The sequence below is a fragment of the Genypterus blacodes genome, unplaced genomic scaffold, assembly GCF_046128005.1.
Source record: "Genypterus blacodes isolate CSIRO-AG114 ecotype Tasmania unplaced genomic scaffold, CSIRO-AGI_Gbla_v1 ptg000021l_1, whole genome shotgun sequence".
NCBI classification, from domain to species: domain Eukaryota; kingdom Metazoa; phylum Chordata; class Actinopteri; order Ophidiiformes; family Ophidiidae; genus Genypterus; species Genypterus blacodes.
The window spans coordinates 2441126-2467410 of record NW_027466834.1 but is presented as its reverse complement, the minus strand read 5'-3'; the positions used below and the strand labels follow the sequence as shown (position 1 = coordinate 2467410).

The 26285-nt window shown below is 41.4% G+C and overlaps 2 protein-coding genes across 2 annotated transcripts in view; one reads left to right on the top strand and one right to left on the bottom strand.

Annotated features, from left to right (window-relative positions):
- Positions 1-13413, top strand: part of necab2 (N-terminal EF-hand calcium binding protein 2) — an 89905-nt gene extending 76492 nt beyond the window's left edge. Inside the window, exons 10-13 of the mRNA XM_076142471.1 lie at positions 6154-6266; positions 10575-10652; positions 12126-12217; positions 13385-13413. Of these exons, the coding sequence (XP_075998586.1) occupies positions 6154-6266; positions 10575-10652; positions 12126-12217; positions 13385-13413 (312 nt within the window). The remainder of the gene's footprint in view (positions 1-6153; positions 6267-10574; positions 10653-12125; positions 12218-13384) is intronic.
- A 4809-nt stretch (positions 13414-18222) lies between these two features.
- slc38a8a (solute carrier family 38 member 8a) lies at positions 18223-26285 on the bottom strand. Its single transcript, XM_076142576.1, has 10 exons — positions 26085-26285; positions 24317-24515; positions 23953-24109; positions 22963-23067; positions 21501-21558; positions 20179-20293; positions 19317-19464; positions 18994-19196; positions 18842-18893; positions 18223-18325 (listed from the first exon to the last, which is right to left on the bottom strand). The coding sequence occupies exons 1-10, from the start codon at positions 26283-26285 to the stop codon at positions 18223-18225; spliced, it is 1341 nt and encodes a 446-aa protein (XP_075998691.1).

Genomic DNA, 26285 nt, shown 5'->3' with positions numbered 1-26285 from the left:
GCATTACAGGTGCACTGTGAAATGTCATTTGCCAAAAGGAATTGAAAGAAACCAAAATGTAAATATCATTCCACAACACTTAATTAAGAATCATACACAACCACACTAGAGCGCAGTTCACTCTGTCTCTGAGCTCACCAGAAGCTCCAGTGTGCCAGCATGCTGCAGGCCAGAATACTTTACAGCCACTGCTGCAAGTAAAATGTTGCAGCCGTTTTTATGCTCCTACAGTCAGCAGGCCAGGACAGTGGCAGTCGCACCATAGTGATTCATCAGTACCAGAGATATGCAAATCATGCCCCGAACTAATGAAGGGATTCTTTCTATTTCTTTTGTTTGAATAAATAAGGGATTCCTCAATCCCAGGGCGAGAACAGGGGGGGTGGGGGGGTGGGGCAATGAAGATAAACGAATGAAGGACTGCAGCGGAAAATAAAGGGAGCAAAGGAAGGGAGAGGAAAGGATGAGTAGGAGAGGAGAGCCCGGAGAGCAATTTGGGAACGCATAGTTTTGAGGTGGTGAAAGCTGAGGGATGGAGGAGAAAAAGCAGTGAGTACCCTTGAGGTGTCTAAAATCAAAAGTGGGACAACACAGAGAAACGGGGAAGAAATGGTGTGAAGAAAACGAGTAAGGAGTTCAGAAGAGGAGCTGACAGTGAGAGAAGGTATTAGATGAAAACCCTTGCGTGTGGGGAGCTGGTGTTTCCCATGGTAACTGTAGACGAATACCCCCCAACACTCTCTCACACGTCTTTCTCTATTCATTTTCATACCCAGTGGGATCCCACACTACAGCAAACTACACACACACACACACACATGCACAGCACAGTATCTTAACACATATAGTATACAGTGTGTGCTGTATGATTGATGGTAATGATTTCTGCATATTTTATGTTGTTGTCAGTGCAATGCTACATTGGGTTGGAAGGGTGGGGGGAGGGGGGTGGTATGCAGATTTGAGGAGAGAGAGAGAGAGAGAGGGAGAGAGGGAGGAAAAGAGATAAAAAAAAAATGATTCACCTCATTGTACTTACCAGTTTTATCTCGGGGGATTTCATTTATCACTCACTAATATGTTTTTGAATGAATTTTCTTCACTTGCACTTTTACGATGTTTGTTGTTGTGGGAAGCATGAATATGTGTTCATACATACCACAGTGTACATCTGTCGCAGGCTTCCTGCCAAACAACATCGGAGATCTCATTTGCTCTTTACAGAGTGATAGCGAAGTTTCCAACATGTATTAGAAGTTTCTACACGATTGCCTGTCTAGAGTATTCAAAGATCTTTCTTTTTTTTCCAAAATTATGGGGAGTATTTTAGATTTATTTTTTTTTGTTCAGAATTTTATGGATTTTTCCGAGATTGTTGTTCATTTTGTGAGACTCTTTAAAATTATGATCCATTATTTGTTAACTGTAGTACATGTGTTGTTGTTCTTGTTTGTTTGTTTTAGAAATGATTTGGGATTTGGATTTTATTTCCCTCGATTTTCATAAAATCCCCAAAACTAAGCAATTTTAAAACGGGCAGGAGAGGTGGAATGATTGAGTTTATAGATAGAAACACAAATGGTATTTTATAAGAATGTGAATGAGGAGTCACAATAATTTAATGACACGATACCAGCTGTCCCATCAAAGGGACTTCAGAGTCAACAACCTCCTGTCAACACACAGTAATTTCCAGATTTTATAGCTAAAGGCAGATGTACTATAGATGTTTCTGCTGACACAACACACTGACTGCTTGCTCGTCAAATCTTTTGTATCGTTGCAGCAAAGCTCACAGTAGCTCGAAAATGCATGAAATAATGAGCAGAAAACTTCTTCAGGACTTCACCTGATATTCCAGACAAATACTCAATTTTCAGCCAAGGGACATGTGCTTTTTTGTGATTTTCCCTCTTTTTTTATGGTGAATTATACTGTAGTTCTGCAGCGGTAAGTATACAACTTTTAAGAAATGCTGTTGTGAATTACTTACAGTCAAAAAGTAGGACATACAAGTTTTAAAGAAGCTTAAGAGAAGTTTCAGTCAAGTCCAAGATGGATTTTTCAGTGCTGAATGACGTCGACCCAAATTGCCTATCTTCAATAACTGCATCAGGCTATAGCAGAGCTGCCCAAGGGTAAAATGTCAGCATGGCATCACACTCATTCATTTGGCTTTTCCACTTCCTAATTCCTCTCAAACAGCTCTTGCAGACATGTGAACCATGATTTGCTGAAGTAAAGCAGTGAGGAACATCTGTGAGAGCCTGCCACTTCAGAACAAGATCTAACATTGTCGGTTAGTAGTAGTACAACTTGCTACCCAGGGGATTTGGTTAATGAACAAAGTAGGCTGAGCAGTAATTGCCTAGAAGTATAAAGAAGTAACAAGAAATATTATGTCACTTTGCCTCAGTTAATAAGTTACTGTTACACTCCCATGTTGTGTAGTAATCGGTGCACAGTGCATGACGGGTAAAGCAGAGTCCTGAAGCAGTAAAGCAGAACGAAGACATTCAATCACCTTTGATTCCTTATAAACACTCTGGCTGGAGAAAACACACTGAGCAGCACCACCTTTTTACTTCAGGAATACGTTTGTTATGTGATGCAACCAGCTGCAAGACATTTGGTCAAAGTTTAGTGCTCCATTATTTGAGATACACAGGATGACAACCCCCAACTCTGAACTACAAGTGCAGTTGATTGTGGGGGACATGAACATGATGGAATGAGTGACCCTGGCGTACAGCAGCTGACTGATTGTGGAGGCTAAGTCTGATTTAAATGTATTAACAAACAAACGGACAGACAAGGCCACTTCATACAGCAAATGGCCAGGTGCAGGTGTGTTGCTGTGATGTGCAGTAGAAGTCCCGTTAGCAGCTTTCCTCCCCCAGCCTTGTCGTCGCCCCACCTTCATGTTTGATGGGCATACTGACTAAGTGTAAACACAAGGTGACATTGTGACCTACAAAACAGTTCTGTGGACATGGACGGGCGCCGTACGACTCATTAGTTTGCTCATCGCTCACTTTCCTGCAGCAAAAACTATCACAACCTGATTTTATTGCTGGAACTGTTAGACATTTGGCATTTGTCTGTTTTGATGCCTGGGGTTCAGTCCATCTGTACAATGTTAACATATTTGTGTTTCATCTTTTACCACCGCTGCTTCATGTTGAAATATTGTAGTCGCTCATGGGAAAACAATTTGGTTCAAAGTCTGAAAAAAGCCTCTGTTTGTCCTCTGGATTCAGGCAAACAAACAAAACAGAGGAATGTGACTACGCTCTGTAACCTGGACAACATGCATCCAGAATGCATTACTCATAACATCAAATGTGTCTTGGTACATAAACATCAATTCTGTGTATCTATGTAATCGACTCTCCATTGTTCAGTGTCCAAATGTTATCGTCTGATGACATTTTTATTAAGATTGGTTAACCCCTTGTTGGGTTTGTTTCAGTACTCTGTTGCATATAATTGTCTTTTGAAAAGTAAGTACTAAATTATTAAGAAAAAATTGTCAATACTAGTCCCTCTCTTTTCTACTTGGTAGAAAGTTCTCAAGTTCACCTCCATCTCGACTTTGGACTGATGTAGATGTAATTTGTCGGGTTTTGTGCTCTTTTTGTGGAAAGAAAATGGAAAATGCTGCTGACATTTCACTCGAGCAAACACGGTATGAAGAAACATGCTGCTGCAATGATGCAAATCCAGGCATGTAATTGATTTCTTAATCCATGTCATTGATTGTTGATCAATCATTTCTATTATTGAGGAAAGTAAATGGTGAACTCAATGACATGCCTGTCAGGTTATTTCTTTTTCCTTTACCACTGCAGCAACATGCAGCAGCAACCAAATGCAATCAAGGCAGAATTAAGGTTTACGTTTTCCCTCCAACCAAAACCTCTAAAAACAACAATTAGCATGTATTCAGGACACCTTGAGCTCTTCCCCTGCATTTGTTATCAATAAATAACACATTAAATGTTTACTCACAATATGCTTTAATAATCTCCATAGTTTCTGCCTTGATCCTGATCTTTAAAGCAGTCGGTAGGAGACTGAGAACAGGTGGAGTGCAGCTCTGAATTTATCTCCTTTGCAGCGCCACATTGTCAGAGGGGAGCAGATGCAATAGCAGTGATTTGGTCAGAGAGGCAGAATGGCTAATGGAGTGGTGGTGATTAGATTACCGGAGGCTGCTAGGCAACGTACTGTTTCTAATTGAGATTATAGGATGTCCATGTGTGTGTTTGTGTTTATGTGGGGCTGAGGGCGAGTTGTGTGTTTGTGTTCATGTGCTAACTGGCCTTATAATTCAACATGATGTTATTGCTGTTATGGGAGGTCCATATGTACGCACACACAGGGATGATAATTGGTTCATAAATCACACACACATGCTTCTTTATTGAAAACTCGCCACTAAGTGTGTATTCTGCCAGATTGATGCAGTAAAGTTACAACCATGTGACAGTAGTTTCAGTTAATGGCAGGAGATAAATAGTGATGTCAAGAGATAAAGAGTCATTACATGCCAATAAAACACACAATCACTGCAGTAGACACACCCACACACTCACACATGCAGGCAGACACAGATGTGCAGAGCTCCGAGCTCCTTGCATGTGTCTGCTGCATCCAAGAGCTGCAACTAATGACTGCTAAATATAGATCTTTGGATGTTTTACAGCAAGCTATTTCCAGATACTCAACTGCAGCATAATCTGCTATCTAATATCTGCCATGATACCAGTAATAACAACATACTCTCCATGTACACAATTACTGCCAATAACTCAAAGACAATTGGTGATTTGTCATTACTGGGAGGAGGAGTGAACCATCACAAACAGATGCATAGAGAGGCGATAAGCAGCCGTATTCTTCAAGAGAGCCAAAGTGAAACTTTCTGTGGCAATGAGGACGAAGCAGAACGGGTCTGAGGAGCAAGAGGGAGGAGGGCGAGCAAGAAGGAAAGATGTGGAGGAGAGATTAAACAAACAAACAAAAAGACTAGCTCAGGGCCGATTAGAGTGAAAGAATAAATCCACCTTAACCAATAATGAGTAGTTCTGACAGCCACCAAGACATCAAGAGCTATGCATTATACCACAGCAGTATTCTCTAATCCTCAGCAGATAAATCAGCATGACACATGTCTGGATACAAGATACAAGCTACATTTTAATGTATATATTTGTACAATGTGTATACAATTGTCTAATGGAGTGTGTGTGTGTGTGTGTGTTTGTGTGTGTGTGTGTATTAGTCACAAAAAGATGTCTGTCTGAAACTAAATCAATTCCAGTTTAAACTTTGGCCCATCAGAGTGAGTGTGCCTACATGCCTGTGTCAGACGGAGAGACAAGTGTGTGTGTGTGTTGCACAGTCTGCTGCTGCAGTTATCTGGGTCATACTGGATTAATTTTTAATTGCACTGTAGCATCACACAAAGCTGCAGACACAGCATCTTGTGGCAACATTTTGGTTCTTCTAATTCAGATTAACGATTCAAATGATTCACGCAAAAAGATTTCTTTAGGTGTTCACTACACACACACATTCAAACATTCTGAGAACTAAAGGATCTGTAGGTGCTCTACACGTCTCCTCAGCTGCATAGATCAGACTGTTTGCTAGTGTAAGGTCTGCTCAGTGAAGCTGACCAGATATATTTCTATTACTAAATGTAATGGTCACACCATGAAGGTTATAAAAGTTTGTATCGCCGAACATGATCAACCTCAGAGAAATTACATGTTCAACTAAAAGGGTTCAAAGGCCATCATATAATTATTTGTATTTAAGTATTGGATAAATGAAAATTGCAGGCATGGCAGGTTGACCTCAAAATGACATGAAATGACATGAAAAGATGATGAGATGAAAAGAATGTGCATACCAAATGAGATGGCAGCCTTTCAGTGTGTGTCAAGATATGTTTTAAAAGAAAAGAGAGAGTAATGCTGCCCCCACACCACAAACTTAAGTGAATGAATTGTCTCCAGAAAATCCTCTAACACCTTGGTGGTTATGTGATCCATTCACAGTTTGTGTGTGTATTTGTGTTTTTTAACAAGCTTGGCATAACCTCCACCCCTGCACCCCCGTCTCTCTCTTGCTGTCCTCTCCCAGTCCTTGTTACTGGTCCGTCAGGAGATGGTGGTCTCCCAGAAGAAGCTGGGCGACTTTTGCGAGGCTCTGAAGCAGTACCTGAAGAACGTCTCTGCTCAGAGAGACTGCTTCCAGTGAGTAGCACTGCACGTTTTCACAACACACCACTGCTGCTGCACTAATCATTTTAAATATTTAATAAGTTTAATTTTCCTGGGCCAGGGCCTCGCTGCTTTTCTCACTTATTAAGCACCAGTGACGTGTGGTGAGGTCCGTGGCAGTTATGTTTCATATCCCATATCAGCATTCTTTACACACACATAGGTACATATTTGGCCAAAGAAGAACATTACATTTATAGCGGCTCAGAGAGAGCAGATTTGCTCTGCTGCACCCTCCGTGTGTTTTTCATTTGCCATCACAATTCCACAAAAAAACAACATGATCCCAAATTTGTAGTTTGTCTTTTATGCATTTTTTCACTTTCAAAATTCATCCTGCGGGCCGGATTGAACCCCCTTGTGGACCGGTTTTGGCCAGTTTGTGAGGGATTGCGCAATCCAAGAGGAGGCTCAGCCCGTCGCTGCCTCCTTTTGCGTCTTTCCCCCGTATTTGAACAGGAAATAACACAAATTCAGCGATATTGACTAAAAATTATTGGAATGATTGGAATCATACAATGATTATATTTCTACCACAGATCAGTGGACAAATATTATTTTATTTATTTGTTACATTTCATGATGACACAGGGGAGGCACTACCTCCATCTCCATGCACCATCTCATTATTCCCACAGCTCTGTTCACAGATTGTTCCCATTATTGTTTAGCGGGCGTAGACGAAAATTATATAAGTTCATCTTTTTGTGGGTGTTTCATTGTAACTATCTTGCCAAAGTCTAGAACACTGGTATAACTCCTTGGTGGTAGATTAGTGAGAAACTCATATAGTATTACACAGCCAGTGTGAAGCCTAGTATCCACAGAGATTTCTCCAAATCCCACGACCAATATGCTATATGGATAAGCCACTGTCATGTTCTGCATATGCCCTTGGTAAGGCCTCCGGGTAGAGGCTCTATTGCATCTTTTTCTATCATAATCTCTCCCACCGGGAAGGCGTCTTGGTCTTTGGGATAATATGTACCTGTGAATCTTCACTTTAGCTAAGAATTCTGCAGCGTTTAGTATATTTGACAGGATTTGTAAGGTGTTAAACACCTTTTATATCCATGAAGATTGTTTCAATTGACCTGCTGCAGCACTAAGTACACACACAAGTTTTGAAGTAACAATAAGGTCAACTAATTATTGGAAACCTTTTCAGAAATTTGAATAGTGGCAGCTCAGAGTTCAGAGTTCATCAGTCATTTTGATCAACCCCCATTAGGGGGTTAGTGGTAATTCACCACTGGATCAGCCCAAACCATGATGACCAAGAGAGCAAAGTTAAACATTTTGTCTTTGAATGAACTCCTTCAATCCTCATATATACTGTATGTTTGAGGCGTATGACTTTGCTTAGTGATTTTCATTGAGTTGCTTCTCTTCACTCAGGATGATCCACTGCATGTGTGAATTGTGGCAACCTTTTCCAAAATGTGTAAAGTCCACTAACACTCTTCCACGCCCCCTTTTACACTATGCTCATGGAGGACCCGACGTATTACATGCTGAGCTGCAGTCAATAAATGGGAAGGGGCCTTGAGTGCTGTAGATTATATGGAATTACAGAGATCAATGTGACAGAGCTACAGTGGTTCAGATGGCAGTGTAGATACATTTTCCAGCAGGCTCGTTGGTAACTCACACTGATTGTTACTTTATCAATCTATGCTGGCAGGTAGCTGTGGTAAATAATGCACGAGGAAGATGAAGGTGTGTAGATGGAAGGAACCTCAGTCATTTCATCTGAAAGGACGTTTGTCTCCTGTCTTTCCCTTCTTTATTGCCATCTCTCATCCTTTGTCACCATTCATCTTGGCTATTATTTTTCATTTCCTCATTTAATTTCTAAAGTATACTCTGTTTGTTCTCTCCTCTCATTATCTCTTAGCATTCATGTGTGATTACTTGCACACACACTTTATTACATCCTCCACCGGAGCTCACACAACTGGACTTATTTCTTTCTTTCTCTTCAGAGACGTTGAGCAGATAGCGTCCAACCTGTTTCCACACTGCCCTCCTAAGGTTCAGGGCAGAACTGCAGAGAAACACTGAATTTTCTTTCCCTCAATTAAATATTTAGGCAGGACAAATCACTAAACCTAATTTTAAGATTACACTAAACACAAGAAAGGGTAAAGCATAGACACAAATCTTAAATTCTACTTTAATTCCACAAGTTGAATAGTAAAAACATTTTCATGAATTTGCAAGTTGTATATTTGTATTGATTAAGGGTCTCACCAGAGATAATCATAGATATCTGTGTGCTGTATTAGAAATATACTAGATAGAATATTATATTAGTGAGGAGAATATTTTGGTTTGCTGACTAATAGTAGATAGTAAATTGTATTTCCCTCGTATTAGCAAGATGAATGCAGAATGATCATGTAATCATGATCACTGTAAAGGCAACTATTTTGTCATTTGTTTGGACAGGATCAACATTGGTAGACATCTGAAAGCACCTCACTAGAACCTTGTCTTTTATAAAAATGTGCACACAGTTGGCAAAGCACTGGTTGTGTCTGCATGTGTGACTATGACATCTATAATCAAGTAACTAATGGTCAACAATATTAAATCTTTTTCAGATAGCTGGAATCACCCTTGGCTATTTGGTCTTATCCCACAGAACCTCAGAGCTCTCAAATAGTTAGACTTCATCCCATCATAATGATGCTGAATGCTGGATGTCAGTGGTTATTAAACTGCGACGCATAGAATTAAACCAAAAAATCCACAATGATTCACTTATTGTGCCAAATTACTTACTAGTTCATTAGTAAAATGGTCTATTTTCAAGAACAGATAAAAACCTAAATCTAGTTTGAAAAGAGAACAATACCCTTTAAAGCCCATTAGGATAGGTGTCAGTAAATGTTTCTCCCTCATTCTTCTCACTTTCAGTAATTTATACATGAGGTTGTTCAGTGATTCTTCTTAAAGTTGGTGGCTTGCTGGTGAGATGATTTATTATGATTTTTTCAGCGGTGGCAGTACAGAATTGCTACTGTAAGTCATACAAAGTCACATTTTATTGAACGCAGCACAGCAAACTACCAATTTGTGTAAACTGCCTGCTCTTTGTGACACTCCAGGCACTTTAAAAGTTCGATTCCACTGCAATTAACGTTTCAAATGCCATGTATAGACCTTAATGTGATGGAAATTGGCACAAATGGAAGCATGCTTACTCAGAGAACAGAACCAGATTACACGATTGATTTATTCAGGAATTTATACCTCGGCTCAAAGGTGAAGCAACATAAAGGATACAAACTCATACTATATACACTTTTCTTTCTACACACAATTTATTACCAAATTAACATAAGGCATCAAATGTGGCATGAGAAGAGGCCTGAAAAAATATGCCACGATAGGATCAAAGATAAAGATGCCAAGGCTTGTTCAAGTGGGAGAAATCTATTTAAGGCCCAGTACAACAGTGGTGTGCACAAGATCAGTGCAGCGTGTACAATCTATTCACCTGAACGTTTACAGGTTACAGCTTTGAAGAGCCATGATTTCACTCCTGCCATCTGTAAAACAAAATAGACTACAGTGGCTTATATGATCTGTGACACTGGAGCAGATTTAAACCCTTGTTTGTGACATCTTGATGTAACATCGAGCCATAAATGTCTCTCACCTTATAGTGCCAAAGGCCTATTCTTCACACACTCCCTCACAGATTGTCATGGTATTTCAGGCAAGGTGCTGACTTTCTCATTGGGGTTCAGTATCTTGTTGCCAAATGACACTTAATAACATGTAATTTAGAGGATCTCAGGGTCTGAACCACCAAACCTCCAGCTAATGGACAGCCATATCCATTCAGAGCTCCTGGTCATATCAAGTATTTGTGTAACCCAATATCACATCCATGTCTCCATGGGCTTTGTAGGCCAATACAGTAATAGTAGTAGTACATACGTTTGTATGCAGAAACATCAAGATGAGACAATAGTGGAACATTCAACAAGGAAACCATGATTCAGTAAGAGCCCAAAATAGTTAAGTAATGAATGAGTAGTTTCTTAATGTCTCTGTAAACCTTTGGTGTAATTGTTAAGCTGTGTTGAGCAGTGATAAGGAAACATTTCTCTTCTGGAGTCGAATCATTACCTTATCCATTTTGTCTTTTAACTCATCCCTCATTCACACAAGTGCCCCTTCTTACACTGGCTCAATCACTCCTCACTGTTCTCTTGACCTTCTGCACCCTCTCTGTCCATTGTTTGACCAAACTCCCCTTTTTTCCAGTGTGACAGCGGTGCGTCTGCCAGATGGTTTATCCTTTGTGGTCTATGAATTCTGGGACGGAGAGGAGGAGTGGAAGAGGTGAGTATTTCCACAGAGCCTTGTCAGCTGGCAGCACAACGCTTCATCATTTTGTGCGTCTTGTGCTGAAGTAATGAGAGTATTACTTTCCCAAAGTGGCTAGACATTAAGAGGATGAAATCTCATAGTGCATTCCATCATTTTGTTTGTGAACGTGCTCAGATGAGTCAGCACCCAAACTCATCTGAACATTGGGCATGCTGTTCCTTTCTTCTGTTGCTTGTCAAATAAAGAATGCCTTGACTTTTCTCCCATTACTGTCATGAGCCTATTATGGGGGGAACATTCTTCATTCCATATTTAATTACCATTATTTAGCCAATCCGTCACCCCAAACCTGCCGTAGCACTTCAGCTGTGTCAGGTGGTCACGATTTAGTGATGGTGCCGGTGCTGTGCATGAGGTCCGGCTGCTGATGTGGCTGTCTGATGATCGGACTTTTCTGCTCGGCTGCCCACAGCACCTCACCCGCATTAATATTTCAGCTCTTACAGTCTAAAGGCCGTGCTAAGCGCTTTTAGGTTGTGTGTGCTCCCAAGTGTCTGACCAAGTGGTTCGTGAATGGCTTTGTGTGTGTGTGTGTGTGTGTGTGTGTGTGTGTGTGTGTGTGTGTGTGTGTGTGTGTGTGTGTGTGTGTGTGTGTGAACCAAATAATCATAACATCACAAATTATTGTGCATGTTAACTTAATATACTGTTGTTGTTATTATCTTTATTATTATGAATGCTACAACTTATTGTCTAATTGTTTACTGTCTAAATGAGATAGCAATTTAAAAAGTTTAGACTTAAGTGCAGACTTTACACTACCTTTTCTGTGTCTTCCCAAACACAAAACTCATCAATAACATCCTGTCTTAGCGAAACTGAGGCATTGTTATCTGTTCTCACCCGAAGAGCAAAGCTGTTCGTCTTGCTTTTAGATCGAACATAATTTTTCTGTCATTTCGAAATGGAGACTGTTTGCCTGAGCAGCCGTAGGCAAATGTCAGCATTGGGGAAGGTGTCTCCAGGCGTACCTGTCTGAGGTTTTCCAACATCGCTGCAGGTGACCCCGTGTGTGTGCTGTGCTAGGACGTGCTCACACAAGCAGGTGCTTATAATGCCGTGCATAAATCTGGCAACTGTGAGGGGATCTTTGCTTGTCAAACTAAAACCAACACATCCACCACCCACTTCCAATTTAGAGCCTTGCAAGCAAAGATCAGAGAAATAACACAATATCATTACAGTAGATGGATGACAAGAAGATTATGCGTTTCTGCCGAATTTGATTGTTTCCTGCTGGCTTTTACTTGACTGTCAGAGTAATCAGGAATGTATCACACATCTCTTCATCACACATCCTGCTCTCTTACAGTCTGGAACAGACGTAGACTGGTTTGCAAAAAGTTGTATATAATTCAGTAGCTTTGGATCCCCTACATGTGCTTTGTGTGTGTGAATTGTTTTCGACTGTCCACTCTCTTCTAGGCACCTCCAGTCTGCCCCCAACAAAGCCTTTCAGCATGTGAAAGTGGACACGCTGTGCCAGCCGGAGGCCGTGTCAACTGTAGCCGTGCCAGGTCAGTGGTGACACACAACAACACAAGTCAGTCGCTGAACAGACTGAAAAGAAATAACACAACCAGAGGGGCGAGTTCTCCCCCAAGACCTCCTTTACATATGGCTCCTTCTCTCAGTCTCAGAAATGTAACACTCTATTGATCATCGCTGTTCCCTCTGCTGACAAACTTAATTGTCCAGGTCCAAAGTTATTGCGAGAATGTGGCTGTTTAGCTGCATGAGTAGTGAGTGCACATGTCCACCAAGTTTGGGTTCTTGCATGAATAGACTTACTTATTCATGAGATACAGAATAAGCCACGCCCAGTCAAATCCCTGTGACAATTAAAGCAAAGGAGAATAACAAAAAAATGTTTTTTCATGTTTGGTCCATAAGTTCGTTATATAAAAGTTTGTGTAACTGACCCAAAGCTATTGGTGGAGATACAAAAGAAACTGACGTACAGTATTGGGTACAAAGGGGTATAGCCAAAATTAAAGGTTAGCCAAGGGAATTCGCTATTCAAAACATTAAAGTGGCAATTATGGCACGAAACAGGTACCAAACTTTAATGAGTTCTTCACTGTATCATGTCCAACCTCCACGCCAAGTTTCATGAAAATCAGCATGTATCCTTTTCAGTAAAAATCAGCTGATAAACAGACAGCTGGAGAGACAAACCAACAGGGTTGAAAACATAACGCCTTTGGTGGATGCAACAAAATAAAAGCAGAGAATTATTTATTCATAATAATGATACTGCTAAGCCGGTCATTATACGTTCAGGCTGATCATCTGAGTACTTGAACGCGGAGGAATTCCAAAAAGAAATTGCAGCCGTTAAAGCAACATTTGGCCCCAATGAAATCACACAAACAACTGATGCTGGCAGACCTCAATGGCCTGAGGCAGAGGCTGTCAGTGGCTTCAGGTGATTCTTGGCAGATGGCCATTGCTAGCAGCCTGCATCTAATCTCTCCTTCTGCTCCTCTCGCCCTCTCCCACCTCTCACTCTGTCTTGATCCGTCCTCTGTCCTGCCAAATCTCAATTCCTCCTCATCTCCATTGAATCTCTCTCCTTTCATTCCCTCACACGTTCCCTCTGCCTGCCTGTACCTCATTTTCCTCTCAATCTCTTTCGGTTTGGCGCTCGCTCTCTATCTCACTTGTCATCCGTCTCTTTGCAGCTGCCTGGTGCAGCATGAACCGGGAGTGAGCGTGAAGATGTGCAGCTACACGCCGAGACTCCTGGACACTCCCCACTTTACCCCCCCTCAGTCTCTGAACCTTCCCAGTTTGACCCTCGCTCTCACTCCTGCCATGTTCCCCCAGCCCTTCCCCCTTGAGTCCTTCACATTCCCTATCTCTTTTTGTAAGTACATGTTTACAAAGTGCAAATGAATGGTGTCGACTGCAGTGAATATTGAATTTTAAAGTGAGATTTGCATTGCAACTGGCTGGCTTGAGATGGTTTCATCTTTCGGTTGCCTGATATATTAGCTATAAACCGCTGTAAGGTGGATTACGACATGTAGCAAGGACCCTGGGGTTGCATTTTTCCATGTAGCAGTTATTGTTTGGGTAGTTTAGAGGATTGCAGCATTTGTTCCTCTCTTGGATCCTTTTCTTTCCTCTCTAGAATCTACAGTATGTAGCTGGTAGTAGTTTTAGTAGTAGTAGTAGTAGTAGTAGTAGTAATAGTTCATTCCATGTATGCTTTCACAGACAAAAAAGTGGAAACAATGACTTTCTCTCTACACGTCAGCCATTTAGAACTCAAAATAAGGCTTTCAATAGACCTAAGGGTGAGGCATAAAACTGGTCTGTCTCTTTGTCTTGTAGCGTTTGCAGCCTTGAGCGACATTTGCTATTTAGATTTCATTGTTTTGCGCTCAAAGTTCAACCAAATTTCACTTTGAACCCGTCTGCCGGTGACCTTTTCACAGCCAATGAGAATATTGTATGTGACACAAGCAGAACTGTCAAAACATCGGCGGGGACCTCAAATTGCAGCACACAGTCAAGCTTAATGTCAGCAGTCTGCAGTGTAAGGCGAGCTAGATCTGCTGCTTTGTTTGGGTTTGGGCAGAAAAAATCTCTGATGCTTCTGTTGAGCCAAAATATCTAGTAATCCTGGGAATCCTGCTTGAATTGGAATTGAGGTGGGATAGAAGAGAACAGACACAAAGCTGACCAGAAGCATTAAAATGGTGCCCCACATTGACAGGATGTTTTGTTGTGATGATCATGAAAAGAAGCATTCGGTGCTAACTGGCCCCTTTGAAAATTGTTTTTAAATCGTTGGTTATTACCTTCAAAGTGGGAATTTGTATTATTCTGGACTGTTTTGTGGTTTCACACCTGTCTCAGTTGTAAGCAGGAGAGGTCAAAATGGCTGCCGTGAGAATAAGGTCTGATAGTAGACATTGCATCACCCAGTGTTTTATCCCATGTCAACATGTAGAATCTGAATTTGTTTAGTTTAGTTTAGTTAGTTTAGATAGCTTTCATTCCATGAAGCCATTTGGGGTTTGGAGCTCAATTTCTGTGGAACATCAGGGTCATTTACGAGGTAATGTGAATGGATCGCTGCCGAGGGATCATTTCTGACTTGTACCACAAAATGGGTCTAGAATGAATTACAGTATCTGAAGGGAGCAGCTCACTGTACTCCATGCAGCTACAGTTTGTTTTCTTTCTGCCTTCTCTGTGTGTATTCTAGGTATGAAGTGGTGATGGGTAGCCTATATTAGCTGTGTGAAGTCTAGTAGAGTTTTAACATATGAAAATGTTGTGTTACGTTTAATCTTTTAGTGCTACAGTGCAAATAATTTTCCTCCTCAGTGAACGTGGCAGTGGCTTTAAACGCGCTGCATCTCACCATGAAACTCTTAAAACACTACAAAATTCTGACTGAGATGCTCATCTGAATGACATTTAATATAAAGCCTTAAACGTCACCACATGATAGAGGAGGTTTTAGATTATGAGTCTCTCCCACTGATGGGCTTTCACATGTGACCAGCTGGCATTAGACTACACAAGACAAAGACAGCTTACACGCGATAGATTGGACTTCACATCACTTTCTATAGCCAACTGATCAACCATCTCAGTATGAACAACTAACATGCTAACAGCTGCAATGATAATGTTGCCAGCCAACTGTCAGTGCAAATAAAATGGGAGGAAAGTGAGAATGATCCCACAGCATAAAGATCACATCAGAAAAACATTTTTGTATTTGAATTTGGGGTGACAGGATCAAATGCGATTGGGTCAGATCAGATACACAGGTATAGAGTTCTGTAGGAAAACACTGGCAATGGTGGCAACGATACACCCATAAATATAAATCTTATCGTCACTGGTCTGGTGAGTTATCCAGGTTGATTTACTCAGACCTCCCTCACTCTAAAGAGAACATTACACTGAACATGAATACATCTCTTCTATTTTGTGAATTTCACCTTTCTCATGTTCAAGGTCGATTTGTTGGTAACTGACCTGACCCACATTTGGCTTTGATGGTCCGATGCTCTTCATGACCAGCCAAAGAAATTCAAATCTAGATGATTATTTGAATGATCCAGTGGTCAAACCCTGACTCACATCTCCTCTCCAACACTACCATGAGCCCACCAATGTAACACAATCAGACTCACTCAGAAGCACAATGTAAAAATGAGTAAATATTGTGACTTAAAGATACAGTATGTTATAGCGTATTGAATATGATGAAAGTATTTAGAGATAATTGAAATATATAGTAATGCTGTTTATCTGGTTAAAGATTTGTTAATGAATCACTTCTTTATATGTTTGTATATACCTTTCAATGGTGCCATCTTGCCATCCACCTCACTGTTCAGTCCATTTTCTCTTCACCTGTGAGAGACAGCCAGTCTATCATCCGTCAGTACTGTGGTAATAATGAATGGATCCAGAGCTATACTGATACAAATATCTATCTAGCACCATTCCTTTCCTTTAGACTACTGGGATGCATTTAGCGTGGCAAAACTGAGTGGAAAATACTATCACATAGAAAAGAAACGCATTACAGTCAGCTTATAGAACAGGCATGCAGCAGCGTTGCTGCTTTAGAAGTGAAACTAATCATTATTCGTGTTTGTATCAACAAGCACATGGAAGTATTAAGCTTTTATTTAAAAAGAAAAACAACTAAAATTAAAACTATTTCAACAAGGAGCTGCTGTATTCTTCATAGAAAAACTAAGCCATATTGCATGGATTGACATGTCAGTGACATACTGTACTGAGAGCCATAGTACTGGTGTGCCCAGCTAATTGCAGCCCATATGCTCTAATTGAGTGTTTTCCTTTCCTGTACATTGTGCCCAACATTGCTGGGGTGTGTATATGATGGATAGTATTCTGTCAAAGATGCCAATACTGTTTCCTGTTAATACATTCCTGAATGTCCCTCAAACTGTGCAACCTGTTCTTTTCTATCCTCCAAGTCCTCAGTGCACCCTGCTTTGCCATACAATGAAAGAGTTATGTTGTTGAAACTGAGCATATAAAGAGTAGGCCTTGATTGAATGCTGCTTGGGAAAAGCGATTCAGGAGCATGTGATGTGGGCAGCATTGGGCTCTGTAGCTTTAGGTGCTGTTTAGGACAGGAAGTGTGTCTCCAGGTTTACCTCAAGAAGTCATGTGATGTGATTCCAAGCCAATCAGGAATTTGCCAAATCAAACCACATCAAGGCCATAACTCTTCCCTTCTATGGCTTCAGTTGTTTTCTATCCCTCACTTGAGTGCATGTCAACTGAATGTCCAGTAACTTCTTTGCTGTAGTATTAGGCCATGCTACTCAATGGGTTTTGTGCATTTCTTACCTTCTTTCTTTTCTAGTATTCCTATGAAGGAGACAGAGATGAAATCTATTATATAAAATATATATGACTAGAAAAATGGCATACAAGAATGAACATTCACTTTTATGGTAATGTTTAATGAAATATAATTCATAATGTATGTTTCAGTAAAACAAAAAACAAAAAAAGCTTTATCTTAAGTGTAGAGACTTATTGCAGGGATGCAAGTAATATATTTGGTCTTTAGAATATCTTGTTGAATTCTAGATAATTGTAGAGTGATGCAATTCAATAAAATTATAAAACAAACTCTTCGCTTGTGGTTTTTATATTATATAAGGCTGCTTGTTTGTCCATCCTGAATGGTTGTGTCAGATTTGTGATTAATTTAGAAATCCTTTCATGCTATGGTAAAATTGTATATCCAGGTGCAAGAAAATTCAGTTTATACAAGGGAGTTTAGAAATTTGAATTCAACACAGCACCCATACAAGAAGTGAGAATCTGGAGCTGCACACAAGGTGTTTTTCTATCATTTTAACACTAAGTGGTGGGATGGTTTGAGAAAAAAAGTGCAGCGTCTACATTTCAGAGGACAAGGAAAATATGAACCGTCTGTTTGCACAAGCCAAATCTAATATCTACCATCAACTACCACAGAATAAAGGGTGCTCAGACACTGCAACGGTTTAAAGGTTTGACTTTTTTTATGGCTGCTTTAAGTCAGAATACAGTCATGGTGAAGTGGACACCACGTGTAAGACGCTGCGTGTAAAACAAGTCAAGACACACCAAAAAAGCCTCTTGTTCCCCATTTGTAAATGACCGAATAGCCAATCAGTTTATAAATGTACAGCAAGCACAAAGGTCTCCAGCAAATGTATGACTGTAAGTATGACTACATGTGACAACACAACCTCAACCATGAAGGCAAACTGCGAATGGCAAGGAACCACACATGAAAGTGTCACAGTTTAGTTTAGTTCATTGTGCTTTGGCTAGAGCTTCATATTTGGGGTCGGTGATTGTTCTGAGGTCATGTCCTTTGTTACAGAGCCCACACAGTGGCCATAATACACTTGGTAGCAGTGGAGGGGAAGAGAAGAGAGCGTGCAAGTCGACGAGTAATTATCAATGTTTCCATCAAAACAAGATGCGAGGGTCAGCCGATGCAGAGGACAAGTCAGATCTTTCCCAGGATCTGCATGATTGCAGTGGTTGTGCTCTGGCCAAAGATGAAGGCTCCGCAGATCAGAGTCACCACACCCCAAACTGTGAGGACGACTCTGGAGAGGAGACACAATCAGCACATGGATGCAAATCATCTAGGCATATTTAGCTCGGGCCAATTTGTAACAACATGTGGCTAACTAGATGTGGGCCTTATAATGTGACAAAGGGTTTCCATCAGGTTTCATCGTGCTGGGAAGCATGATAGGAATCTGCCCACTGCTCATATTCCATACATAGAGTGTACATCTTGAGCTAATGGCGGCACAAGAGAGTTGACGCGGTGGAGCGCATCAATATCCTTGCCAAATATTGTGCTCTAGACCAGACTTTGGGACAAAGTCCTGATTCCCATTCTTGTTTCTGCTAGCAGCTCAAAAGAACCTTTTGTTTGGAACCTTGTAAACACTGTTCTGTCAGATGAAAACTCAACGTGTTCAGCATAGGTAACACGTAAGCATAGGTTACAATAACTTGTATTGCTCTCCAGGTGCCTCTTTAACTTCACCCAGATTTAGATATAACATTTACATTTAAATGACTGTTTTCGTTCAGAAGGAAATCAGCCTCACCTGGTCCTGCAGGATACAGGCTCAGACTGCATGGCGAATATCAAACACAGCCCTGTTCAAAGAAACAGTGTTCAAAAGGAACGTGTGCAGTTAGCTGAGGAACAGTATGTGTGCATCTATAATGAGAACACTCGAGTGCGCATTCCTTTTACCTGGAAAGATGAAGATGAAGAAGGCACTGATTCCTCCAATGACACTGATGACTTTGCTGATGTCGGGCACAAACACAGCGATGAGCAGCGTCACCGCTATCCACAGGACGGTCAGCCCATATCGACTGCGGCTTTCTAACTTCACTGTCACCACACCATCACGTTTCCGCCCCCAGCTCAGCAGGGGGTCCTGGACCACCGATCTGACGTGCAGGAATGTGTGTAATGTAAGTATTCTACAAACTGACGCAGTAAGAGAATTCAGCTTGGTAAAAGAAACCAGACGTAAATATATGTAATAAAGATGTTGGTTTGTTGCTGACCTGCCCAGTAAGAGGATAATGGGATAGATGGTGATGATGGACACTCCAAACAGCAGCCTGGCGATTAGCATTAAGATGTCGCCACCAATGTACGACATCAGAATATCTGCTTTAACTTCTTTGCCAAACGTCAGGTACCCATAAACCCCTGCAACGGAGGATATATACAGTTAAAGTAATGTTGCACAGCAAAACTGACATCCAGCCACATAAGAGACCGAACGCAACTTTCTTAGGTACAATAACTGAATGTGTATCTGAGCGGCAGTGCACCTAAAACAAATGTGATGGTGCAGCGAATGAATCTCGGAAGACCTCACTAATCAATAAGCAATTCCATTGTAAAACGTTGTCACCAGAGGTCAGTTGTACCCAATATGGATCCAAGTATTATTTGACCTTGAATAAAAGCCTTTGTTGAGTCAGCAGTCCAAACCTATTTTATTACAAGGAAACAGCCGAGTCATGTTTTAGAGAGGTGAAGCGCAAGTGCTTTACTTTTTTATTATGTATAGCTGTAGTTACTGTAACATGCCTGTATTTAAAGCTGTCGTGGGTTTAAACACAGGCACCCAAAGACAAACGAGCTCCCAACAGAGCACACAGGCTAAATGTTAACTGCTTAAATCCAGTTTTCAGTACGACATATTTCGAGGTAGACGTCTCAAAATTGCTTTCTAGAACAACTGATCCCCGTGTTTATGCATGTGTGGAGAGCCAAACAAGTCGTCCATGCAGCCTAGCAGTGCAGTACAGCCAGCACGCCTGTGATTTACATGCATGAGAATCACATATGCGTACAATGTGTGCACAATTATAACCAATCACCTTTGACTGAGAGAAGAGTGGATAGTATTCTGACCTGTGAGGGAGTAGATGATGAGGCAGAAGATCATGGAGACCACAGAGATGAACACCCAGTGAGAGAGCCGCTGGTTTTCCATGCTACTGAAGATGGCAATGGAGGCCTCATGGCACTGAAGCAAACAAATACTGATTTTAGAAGAAGGGTGGTTCACAACTGTGTGAGACCTGGTTTTTCCTGCAAACTAATCATTGCTCACTTTCTGGAATAGATCCTCCTCTCATGTAAGGTGTTCGGCTCCTTTGTAAACTAATGGGACTCGCCTTCGTATAACATCAGCCCAACATAAAACAGCACTTCATGGAGAGATAGCAACAGTGCTGAACCATTACTGCCGTTATGTTCATTGATTAAAAGGATTAATTCCCAGAGCCCAATCTGACATCTATCTAAACCAGTTCAAAGACAAAAGGCATTCAATTGACCACATGCAGCCGTTTGAACAGCAGCAAACTGTCACATTTCAGAAGCTTTTTACTAAATACTAATGGACTAATTATTATGAATGAATAATTATAACTTATATTAAATACACAATGGATGAACAAAATCACTAAAATGTTATATACTGTATATATATAATGCTTTCAGAAACACTGACGCGTTCCCAGCTTGAGGAGAGGATCCAAAGGCTTCTCATCTTACGGTCTACGTCTCGTTACAAGTAGGGGTACAGTGGGGTGACGGTGCCAGGAACAGAGGCGCAAGATAAACTATGGTGAGGTCGGGATCTGAACCCGTTTGTCTCCACTTGATCCCTCCTTCCATTCAGCAATATTTCCAATCACTTCCCCTCTTCTGCCCTCTCTCCTCTCCGGATCTCATCAGTTCTCTTTTGAACCCCTTGCGCTGCAATCACTCACCCTGGGGGAGTGTGGGAGTGTGGGAGTGTGTGCGTTTAAGTGGACATGCATCAATCCTTTTGCACTTTCCCCACCTTTTATTAGATCTTGGCAGAATTTTTCAAGCGTTACCTTGGCAACTTGTAAGTCAGTCAGTCCTGCTTTAGATTGGGAGGAAAACGGAGTGAGTAGACTGGACATAAGGAACACACTCCGGGTGTCATTGTCTCCAATTAACCCTTGATCGGACCGGCTCGTTGCAGAGACACAAGCTCAGGGCTCCCACTAATTCAGCCTAATTGAGAGATGGATTTTTTCTACACTTTAAATTACTTATTTTTTCATCTATCTACCCCTGGTCTGATGGATTTGCGGACTTCATGCAGTGCGTTTACATGCTGGAAATATCACCGTTTAATGACGCCTTAATAGAATCTTATAAGTCTCAGATGGTTTTGGACAACATGTTTCACTCACTTGGAAACCAAAGCAGATGGTCGGGATGACGCTGAACATGGAGGCCCAGGAGCTGATCCTACACAGACACACACACACACACACACAGGAGGGTCATTTGTTTGAGTTCACAAATGTCAGGAAAAGGGGGGGGCAGGGGGGGGAATACATCAAGGTCCAATTTATAAAGCAGTGACATTTACAGACACTTCACCAAAGAGTTAATCTGTCCATCATGACACACTCCTGACAACAGCTCTGGAGGGAAGTCAGTGAGCCGGACGCAGCATCTTAACAGTGACATAGAGGCTTAGGCTGAGAGCGGCGTGGTCTCGAGGGCAGAATGGTTTGATGGAGTTACCCGTCCTGGTGGCCTGATTCAAAGCTGATTTATTGTTAAGACTCAGAATAGCTGGATTTCCTGAGAGCAGCCTCATATCACAGACGGAGTGAAGGTGGGTCATAAACCAGACTTTAGTTAAACAGGTAAAAAATATATCAAGTGAAATGTTTTTTCATTCTTGCCATATTTGAGTGGCCGTCCATCATCTGTCCCATCTTATTTTAACATCAACCTCACACTTTTGTGCCAAAAGAAACCACACTGAAGTTAACACTGGCCATTGAGAATAATGATTTGAGATTTTGTGCAACCAGTCCATTCTGATTGAACGCAGCCCCACCCACCCCCATCATTCTGTGTGACACCCCAATTGACACTGTGGATTCTTTTCAATTCCTGGGATCCATCATCTCCCAGGACCTCAAGTGGGAGTTCAACATCAGCTCCCTCACCAAAAAGACCCAGCAGAGGATGTTCTTCCTGCAGCAGCTGAAGAGGTTCAGCCTGCCAAAGACAATGATGGTACGCTTCTACTCTGCCATCATTGAGTCCATCCTCACCTCCTCCATCACCGTCTGGTTCTCTGCAGCCACTGCCAAGGACAGCGCATCATCCGCTGTGCGGAGAAGGTGATCGGGTGCAACCTGCCGTCCCTTCAGGACCTGTACGCCTCCTGGACCCTGAAGTGGGCAGGCATGATTCTGGCCGACCCCTCCCACCCTGGACACAAACTGTTTTTAACCCTCCCCTCTGGCAGGAGGCTGAGGTCCATCAGGACCAAAACCTCACGCCACAAATCCAGTTTCTTTCCCTGTGCAGTGGGCCTTATCAACAAGGCCCGGGTCTTCCACTGACCACACAATAAACCCCCGCACGTTCACTTTATGTAACTGAATCTGTTTTTATATGTTGTTTTTTGTTGTCTTTTTATATGTTATATGTACGCACCAAGGACCAGACCAGAACTTGTATTAATGGAAATTGACAATAAGAGTGCAGAACTGTCGAGTTCTGCATCTATTGAAGATCCATTAAAATCAGGCAGCCACTTCTGCTCAACACTAAATCAGTAGGCACCAACCATGGCAGATAGTGGACCAAACACTGAATCTCATCATTTGTTCATATGCAAATACATACCCGTTGGTGTAGAGAGGAGCGATGTGGACCAGAAGTGGGGGCCTGGTGTGGTACTTGATGATAATGGCTATGGTGAGGTATGTCGCAGCCAGAGTCCCTAGAACACTGCCAGAGACAGAAGCAAGTAATTAAAGAAAAGGAAAGTACACTGGCACATTGGAGTTAACAGGGAGCGATTGTAAGTGTGTGGAGATCCTCTTTAGGTGGTCTCAGACCAGTTGATTTGGTCCGGACGCAAGTAGAAGTGCGGCGTTTGCAGATGCCCAAATGAACTGATCTAGGGGAGGTAAACCCTCCAGGCATCGGAATAAGGGCTCCAGACTAGACAGGTATGAATACTGCCTTACTGAGTGAATTTTGAAGTCATCAACCTCAAGTTTTGCAACTTTGACAACGTTCAACAAAGACTGAAAAAAAAAAAAAGGGCCTGATATTACTCCTTTGTGGTACAAGGAGGATTTACTGGGATCTGACCACTTCACCTTAAATGGGGTCAAACCATTCATTTCTAACCACTGTGGGTCAGAGTCTTAACTCAATTGAACCTACATTCTAGACCTTTGTTCCCCACATGATCTCTGCTGTATGGCGACAATAAAGTTTGACCGAATTGAAATAAAGCCCTGATAGTGGTCCCAAGAGACACTACACTACAGTACACTCACTCCATAACACCATTTTGCTATTCTGAGAGCCTTACAGACAGTGGGGCCAAAAACATACCGCTTGTCCTAAGGGTGACAGTAGGAAAAGGAATGGGCTCGTTAAATTTGAAAGGATTTATGCTTAGAAGATTTGAATGTAATGTTGCCCTTCGGTTACGCAATAACTTGTAGACGTTTTGATTTTGATCCCAGTGTGGCCTGAGAGGAAGACTCTGGAACAAGAAAATCCATGACAGCCTGCCCTTTAGATATTTATATTTCTTTTGTACAGTACATGTGTATTTTGGACCTGCTGGTGCTGAACTGTGCAAGTGAGACTGCTGACCTGATATATTTCTGAATGCTGATCTCTTTGGGGATGGACAGAGGCAGGATGAGGAAGATGCACAGCAGACAAAGGACGAAGCGCTGGTCTGTGTACCAGTGATATGGCATCTCCGAATCCGGCAAGCCAGAAACCAATTCATAAAGGGACCCGCACACTGACAGAACCAGATGAGACAAACAACAATACATATACAGGCAAGACATTATAGAAATTATAACTAGCATCATGTTTGAATATTTCTTTACTTTTATTTCCTCTTTTTGGCAAAACAGTTAAAACTGTTATTATTATTATTTATGGATGAAAAACACATCAAACCTCAAACAATCAATAAGAACACTCAACTGACAGTCCAACTCACACTTCTCCAGCTGGTCGTCCACAATGACCAGAAACGCCACAGAGATCATGAAGAGGTTGAAGACGAAGACGACCTCACACAGCTGACCGATGGCTGTGCCGCACAACTGCTTCACCACCGCCTGGTAGGTACATTGGCCACTGATAGACGAGGAGTAGCCCAGGATGATCAGACCACTGATCAGGAAAACCAGGGAGACCTGTATGCATGGAGCGACAAAAGGAAATATGTGATACAGGTGTTGATGAACAGGATCTCACATTATGCAGACAAGTATAATTTATCGCTGTGTGTTACTCCTATGTCTCATTATCCAGACGATGAAGAAAATCGGGTAAATTGTGTTGGTTTTTCATTAGTTATCTGGACTGCTTGGCTTGTTTTTCCAGGTTATCCAAATTGTGTGCAGTCTTAAAACTCTTCCTTCCCTAAAATACCTGATATCCAATTTTTGTCACGCGACCCACTGATTGAAAAGGACCATTTTTATTTCAATTTCCAGTTTGAACTGCAATGCCCTCAACATCTAAACACATATATCATGTAGAACACGATGATATGTGGCGTCTCTTGTTTAGTTGACTTTAATACAACAGTTAAGGCAGCAGAAACTCTTTCACTGTATTGTTATTTTTCACATTCTGCTTGGATAAAGCTTAAGAACCGTCCAAAATTCTGTTTGCCAAACTGGAAATCCATTCTACACTCTCCCGGCTTCACAACGCTCCCACTAGATCCTTACAAACAATTCCCATAATCCAAACTAACCGGCCTACCATTTATCAATTATACCTAAGGAAAATATACACGCAACACTCAAAGGTAAATGTTAATGAATCAACTGAAATAACATTAAGCGCTTATCTATTGATTTCATGTGATTGGGGACACAGATAAGTTCATTAGTACCAATCAATTGTGTGACTGCAATTTGTATCATGTAATCTTAGGTATTAATAACCAAGTAAAAAGAGCATGATATTTTTGGAGGGAGAGAGGGAAAGAGTGCATGTGAAATAAATATTTTCCATGCTGACTGATTCAATTTGTGTATGGTTTTTCTTCATTTAAGCCATCAAGATTGAGATTTACCAAATCCCTAAATTCTTTATATCATTTATTTTGTCCGGTCAACAGTCCACAAACCCAAAGATACAGAAAAGCTGCATACATGTGATGAATGAATGTGGAAACAAGCACAGTTCAATGGACAAAAGACTTACAGCAATCAGCTAATCAGTTAAATCACTCAGATAATTTAATCATGTGTTGCTTAATAACCAACTTTGAAACTTCACCTGAATTGATCTTTTGGCTTACACTGAACAAAGTTAAACAAGAAAATATCAGCAGAGACAAACAATGAGATTCTTCCAGTTTTGCTTTGGTGAAAATCAATTTAGAGCATGGAGAAAATGGGTTTTAAATTTGAAAATTACCAGGCCAACAACCAAATAATCAGGCAACCATCAATAAAAACTCCAATCATTTGCCATTTCATTCACTTCATTTTCATAAATCATTAAATTCAAACATTTGAACGCAATTATTCAACAAAAACACCACCCTGGAAACAATTAATGAGCGTTTTCCATTAACCAAAAGTTTAAATTTGGGGAGGCTGCAGCCGCTTTAAAATCACTTAATTCAAGGTGTGAAGAGTCTCATTTAAAAACCAGAAAGAAATTCAGATCGGATCTAAAAACGCCAAAAAAATAAATAAAAGCACATAATTCTTATCTCTATAAAAAAATGAAAGAATCCCTACCAGCTCCACGGTCACAGCGCTGCGGATGCCCCCGGCTCTCTCGAAGGCCCAGGGGAAGTTGAGGAGTCCAGCGCCCAGTGCAGACTTCAACATGATGAAAATTGCCCCCATGGAACCGAGACGCGGCCCGTCGGCGTCCAACGCGGGCTTGGCTGAGGCTGACGCCAGCAGGCTGATGCTCTCTCTGGCCAACTCCTCCAT